General features: G+C 43.2%; 1 protein-coding gene across 1 annotated transcript in view; it reads right to left on the bottom strand.

Annotated features, from left to right (window-relative positions):
• Nucleotides 1–1,187: 1,187 nt before the first annotated feature.
• SPEF2 (sperm flagellar 2) overlaps nt 1,188–7,129 on the bottom strand; it is a 125,749-nt gene continuing 119,807 nt past the window's right edge. The window contains exon 34 of the mRNA XM_012721753.1: nt 1,188–1,277. Coding sequence (XP_012577207.1) covers nt 1,188–1,277 — 90 coding nt within the window. The remainder of the gene's footprint in view (nt 1,278–7,129) is intronic.

Raw genomic sequence — 7,129 nt, 5'->3', positions numbered from 1 at the left:
TCACGCATGGGCATTGTTGAGTTTGAGATAATTTGTCATCCATGTGGAAGTCAAGAGGGCAGTAAGAGAGATATTTGGCTTGCAGGGAAGGGTCGTGGGTGGGAGCAGACATTTCAGCTTTAACCTCTATAATGCCCTGAGAAACAGGGAAGTGGTTGAATCATCTGGAGATCAGGAGGCTGCGTGATGGGGTCCTCCAACATTTACAGGTTGAGTAGAAAAGGGGGATCTGGTGAGATCCTCACAAGGAGCAGTAAGGGAAGAAACCGAAAAAAGAATCATAGAAGCCCCACCACTGAGAAATTATTACTACTCACTTTAAAAAAAGGCCACTTTCGGCCCTCCCTGGTGGCGCAGCGGGCTAAAGCACAGCACTGAGAAGCTTAAGCCACATCCGCGTGAGTTCGATCCCCGCCTGCCCCCGGAGGCGACCACATGGCGCGGCAGACCTCTCCTGACCCGCCTACTGCTCCCCTCAGCAGTGTACTTCCTCGATCTGCCTGTTCTGCACCCCACTCTGTCTCTGGTGAATCCTCTCACCCTCCGCATCTCTGGCCTGTACCCCAGTTCTGTATGAATAAATAAATAAATCTTTAAAAAAAAAGCCACTTTCATAAGTATCACTGAACTTGAGTCACTAGTTTATAAAATAAAAGATACAGTTGCCTAAGCACATCTGTCTATAAGGGGAAAACTAAACTCAGAAAGAATTATGAATAGATGATGGGAGTCCAGGGCTTCGGGGGCTGGTGGGGGGTGGTCATAGTTCCCAGTCTGGTGTCCTCATTGGTGGGGTGAACTTCTGGGTTTTATGCTCACAGAATGAGAACTAGGAGGTGTCCATAGCTGTGTTGCCCTGGTGTGGTACTTTGGGGAAGTTTTCACTAAATCTGCCTGTTGTAGATAGTCTCATAGGAACTGGACCTGTAACATGTTTTATTTTTTTAATGAATGGTTCTAATTTCTATTTTCAGGGTCACTTCAAAATGCATGCCTCCTAAATTGGATTTTTCCTCTGAAATTGAAAGTTTATTACAGAATGCTCTCTGCATTCAGAAAGGCTCTTTTTAGTGGCCCTTGGAATGAAAGGGGGTCATTTCTACACTTTCAAGGATAACACATGACAAACACTTTGTTCACACTGATGTGCAGAAGATTAATGGCTAAATTATTAAATCCTCTTTTCTTCATTTCTTTTCCTCTGTGAGTCTTGAAGGAGATCTTTCTCCGTCACTGCCTTGTACATGCTCACTTCTTTGCAGAATTAGTTTAATATCCTAGAGAAAGGATTAAAAAAATTGCAAACATTAACAAGTGATTTCGCACTTATGGCTATCTAGTGTATGGTAGTGATTAAACTGTAAATTGGTTTTCTTTGTATCTCTCATTTGTATTTTTTTAAAAGATTTATTTATTTATGCATACAGAGCTGGGGGACAGCCAGAGGTGCGGGGGTGGTGAGAGGTTTCACCAGAGACAGAGTGGGGAGCAGAATAGGCAGATTAATGAAGTACACTGCTGAGGGGATCAGTGGGCGGGTCAGGAGAGGTCTGCCGCACCCTGTGGGTCACCTCCAGGCAGGTGGGGATTCAACTCATGCCAAAGTGGCTTTAGCTTCTTAGTGCTGTTCTTTAACCAGCTGTGCCACCAGGGAGGGCCCTGATTTGTATTTTAATTAACTTTTCTAATTGTATTTAATAAAACAGTTTTCCTATTCTAAAGTTTAGTAAATTATTTTTAGTTATATTTTTCTCCCTTGAGAAAAAAATGTTCTTTATTTAGTTTGAATCCTGTTCTACAACTGGAAAGATAGCAAAGATCTTGGAGTTTGTATTTACGTATCTAATAGTGAAGTTGCTATATTAGACTAAATAATATTTGCAATAGCAATTAAAAAGAGCTTGACACAGAGTGGTAAGTCAAAAGATTATTTCTGTATTAATGAATAAAAAAGAGTATCACCTTCTACTACTAAAAAGTCTAATGCCAAATTAGATCAATAGATTTTTAGAATTCTAGAACAGCAGATAATTTGGTGAGGAGGACTTCTCTTACTTCTCTATTATTTTTAAACACTGGGAATAGAATGAATGACTTTTTTTCTTCCCCTAGCCATCTGAAATACCTAACTAACTAGCATTTTAAACTGCAGATACTTTCCAAACTTAAAATACCATCATAACATAGAAGGAGTCCAACCAAGCCAAAAACAGAAAATAAAATTTAGGCAGTTTCTAGTTTTCATATTTTATAAATTTAGGGAAATGCTGTAAGAATATGTCTCTTCTCTCCAGAACTGAGTTCCAACAGTTACACTTGACTGTGGTCATTTTCCTCAGGAAGATGAGTGGGTTCCCAGTCTGAGCTGTCGCCCTGCTGAGTAGCACATGCACTGGTCTACCAGTCTTTGCCAGGAATAAGGGTGAATCATTTGGGGGGAAACTACTGGTTTGGAAATATAGATTGATGGGCAAAGGTTAGTGATGGTGAACAACTGAAAAACAACAGCTGTTCATCACTGGCCTTTCTTGTCCTCCCTATCACACTTCCTACTAGGGCATCGTCTGTGAACACTGGGTATAGTTGCTGCTGGTGCTGAATTTTACCTTGGGGATGAAGGAGGCGGCTAACCTGCTCACTCTCTGTCACTCCATTGCATGGGAAAAATCATAAGTTTCAGAAATTTAAACAAGACCTGGTTAAGTTTAGAGCTGAAATCAGGGGCCATGATATTCATTAGCATTTAATTAAAGGGGGAAAGCCTGGCAGTCTAGAAATGTTTCATGTGGTGCACTGAAAATGTGAAGCACATAAGCAGCCATCATTTTGTCACAAAGGAGAAGGTTCAAGTCAGATACCTTGAAGACAAAGTAGGATCAAAGTCCTCTCAAGTCACACTTGTAAGGACAGGTATTTTTGACCTCATATAATTGGGTCCCGGCTCATTGGTTTATAAGAAATACTTCTGCGGCATCCTGATTTAACACTGAAAGATTGGTTGTTATCTTCTGTTTAATAGGAACCTTTATTTTAGGGACTCACACATTTACAGTTTTGTTAAAAGAAATGTACATTTATACAGCATGTGTTCCTCCTAGGAACAGTACATTTGCTTCTCTTATATCTGCAAACATATTTGTCTTAGGAAGCTAGTCAACTTTGCTCAAAAACTCAGTTGTAGTGTTTCATTGATGTTGTTACACTAAACCAAGATTTTTTGTTTGTTTGTTTGTTTGTTTAATAATTTAGGAATATTACTTGAAAATAACCTCTTTATATAAGGTCTACGAAAGAAGAGGTTATATAAATGGCTGTAAACAAATAACTACACAGTTCAACACAAAAGCTGGATTTTCTACATAGGCATTGATCACAGGGGGTTTCCTAAGATTACAGTTTGGATCCCTAATCATTGTGACATTGCTATGGGAAAAACAACTTTCTTTCCAAAGAGCAGACACAGCACTCAGGAGATGGAGATGCCAGCTTATAAGATATCTGCAAATAACTTCACATAATTCAGAAATATTTCATGGGCATGGCAAGTAGCATTGCCATCACCATCACCATCTTCATCACCATCATCATCATCATCATCAATCTCCAACATTTATGGTCTGCTTTCTGTCTGCCAGGCAGACTGAGTTAGCATTAAGTCATGTTAAGGTATCTGACTTATACCTAAAATCAGGTATAACTAAGCCTAAAAGCCTATGGTGCAGCCTATAAGGTCTGCATGATAGTTAACCCTATTTTAGGAGGGGGAAACTAAGGCATGGAGACGTCACCTGCTCAAGGTCACACGGTTTGCAATATGAACACCACGGACACAGACACATTCTTAACACACAAAGAGGCCACCTCCCAAGAGGAGGAAAAGTAAACATATCAAAAGTTACTCACACACATTTAAAAAAAATATGCTCATATATTTTAAAATGTTGCTGCTTCGAAACAGGAACTTTGTAAACAGAGCTCTCAGGCAACAACCTCCACTTCCCACTGTTTATAACAGCAAACAACATTTTAACCTGAAAAACCACATTCTAGCTTCTGCACTACTTATCTGGAAAGATCTTTAAATAACATCACTGTGGTTAAAGTTCATTTTCAAATGATCTATTTACTTGTACATGGATATCTGGAGCAAAAAATGATGACTGGACAGGTGTGATAGCTCCTGAGTCTTTAGAGAGTATTTATTCCTCTTTTTTCTTATCTTTCTTTTTTCTTTTTGTTCTTGTTTTCTCTCTCCCTCTCACCCCACCCTCTCTCTCTCTCTCCCTCTCTCTCTCTTTCTCTCTCTCTCCCTCAACCCCCCCTTCTTTCTTTCTGTCCTCCTCCTCTTTATTTTTCAGTTAGTAAAAATGAGAAGAGAACCTTATCGAAAAGGGAACCTCTTTCATTTTAGAATATCAGCACTTAGGTTTGCCTGTTCACAAGCTCAACTGTCTTTCACTTCTGACAGTATGAATGAGTCCTTCTTATGGGAGTTCACTGACCTGGGTTCCTCGCCTCAGGCCAGAAAGATGTGAAGAACCATGGGAGAGCAACAGATAGAGCTGTCTGGGCAGAGACATTCTGGCAAGAAATGAAGATGGATGGGCCGACTGACAGACTCCCCCTCTTTTTGCTGTGGGAGGGCCATGCGGGGGATGCTCAGACTGAAGCTGGTACCCAGGAGGCCAGGTGGCTCCCTCCCAGGCTGCTGTGCAGCAGGGAAGATTTGGGCAACATGCAGAGGTGGTTTTGGTGGTCACGAGGCCGCAGGCTCCTGAGTACAGGACAGGGCCGACGGGCATGCTATCGACTGGGGACAGTGGCCCTCAGAAGATGCCGGCTGTCCAGCCGCCAGCTGACTCAAGGCGAGCCCCAAGGTGAGGAAATGAGGGACACACCAAAGTAAAAAGAGCTCCTCGAAGGCTAGCTTTCTCTGGAAGCCAGGCCACCTCTGGGGCCGACTCTGGAAGGCAGTCATCTATTGCCATTTTTTTTTCTTGGTAAAATGCTGAATGGGGTCCTTGTTGCAAGTTAATCATATTTAGTCATTTTGCCCAGAAGGATGTTCCCAAATGGTTCTCTGTACAGTTTCTTTTTTTCCCCATTAGGGAGGCGATCACTGTGGTATCATTTCATACTCCTACTTGTTCTTGGTAACAGAAGATACATTCGACTATATGTAATTCCAAGGGATTTTAAAAATTATTTTACCAGCTTAAAATGGGGAGGCTGTTCCCTAAAATGTAACATGACACACTGAAGGAAGTGCAGTCTGCAGTGATGGGCCATGCTGGGGTGGGGGGCGCCAGGGGGAGGACCCACAACTGGCCCCTTCCCCCCTCCCCCCCAGCCTGCCTGTGATGCTGACTCCCCCTCCTCCTTCCACCCCTCAGTATATTCTGATGGGTTCTGCCCTGCTGATTTCTAGTATTTCTAGTATTACACTGACTAAGTGAGGAAGAGGCTGGTTTTGATTAATAAAAGTGTGAGAGATAAGACACGGAAAAGGGTTGTGCAACACATGACTTTCAAAGCAAACAGTAAGTATTTGTGAAATGGGTGAACACACCTTGGAGCAACTGCCAACCATCTTTCCAAATAGTTTGGCCCTATTTAAATAAAGAGAGACAAATAATAATTTAATGAAAAATCCTTTAAGAGACATAATGATTGTTTTTCACATTGATTCGAGACTTCCCACGAGACTTCTGGAACCTTTGCAAATCTAATAACTATCTTACCAACTCAACGGAAAGCACTTAGAACCCCCACAGAATGCTCCTCAAGGGGTCAGTTCCAGCTCCCACGTAGCCCTACTCCTGGGCCTCTCACCACTTGCTGCCTCCTCTCTACCCCAATAGAAAAATCCAGGGAGCTCTCCTCTCCTCTCCTTCCAGTTCTGAAACCCTGGGCATCTTTGAAGACTCAGAGGCGAGCACACAAACATCCTGTGCATTGAAATCCTAGCATTATGTGCTCGCTGCTTTGCCTTTTATCATTCTGTTGTTGTTTCGCCATGTAAAAATTCTCTTGCCTACAGAAGTAGAATTTGCTTCAGCGCAGCCACTGAGTTCATGGCTCTTTCTCCCTTAGGAAGTGCTCCTTGGGGGCTATACATGGGTGGATGAGTCGGACATTGTATGAAGATGAAGAATGGTGTAAAAAATAGGTACAATTAAAAAGAGAAAAAGAAAATGCTCAGTGTTGAGGAGCAACCCTGTATGGCTGTCAGACTCGGCCAGAGGCCTCGGGGGCAAGACCTCATTTATCCTTCCTACCCGCCCCCCCCCGCCCTTTGGACAAGAAAGACAGTTACCCCCTCTAGTGGAGGTGAGAGCCGGCATGTGAGGTAGCTGCGGTCATGTCCTCGTGGTGGACATGAATTCTGTCCCGTGACTTTCTGATCCCGGTCTGTGCTCTTACACGCTTTCATCACACTACTGCTGGGCATGCTAAGTGTCCGCTAGAAATACATTTCACTTTATACCTTTCTCAATTTATAGGAGAAAGGCTCAGATGTTGGAACAAATAAACTTCTGAATAACGATATTTAAGGCTGGATCATGTCCCCGCTCTGGGTATAGGAGGTTATGACAGAGAAGTCAGGAGCTCGCCTCTCAGGTCACCTGCGTTTCATCAAAGTGAAAGTGCTGTTTTCTTCAATGCAGCAAACCCTCTGTAGTCCAGTAAACAAGCAGCAGGAGCCAAAGAGGGGGCTTGAGGCCACTGAAGGCTGCAGCAACTTTTCACCCCCAGAAGGCGGCCATCGCTGTGCTCTCGGCCCTTGCTGCAGGAGGCTTGTTGTGCACCTTGGACGCACAATCGGCTCCTGTGGCTGAATCTTGCTGCTGGATAATCCAGTCTCCAGAGAGTCCATTTCTCCAGCCTCCAGCACTGTTTCCCTGATGGCACTGATGCCCAATCTGTCCTAAGCACTGTCATTGTGGTGCTAGGATGATGTGCTAGACAGCAGACGATGACTGTGCTAACACTTGGTTGGGGGTCATGGTCCTTGGTTTTCTTGGCAAAATGGATTCTGTTCTCCCTACTCTTTCATCATAGGTGAGGCCATTTGGATGACTGGAATGACGTGGAACACTAATACTTTAACTTTGCCTAGCAGAGGATG

Source organism: Condylura cristata, unplaced genomic scaffold (genome assembly GCF_000260355.1).
Source record: "Condylura cristata isolate star-nosed mole 26May11 unplaced genomic scaffold, ConCri1.0 scaffold00007, whole genome shotgun sequence".
Lineage (NCBI taxonomy): Eukaryota > Metazoa > Chordata > Mammalia > Eulipotyphla > Talpidae > Condylura > Condylura cristata.
This window is presented reverse-complemented; position numbering and strand designations above follow the sequence as displayed.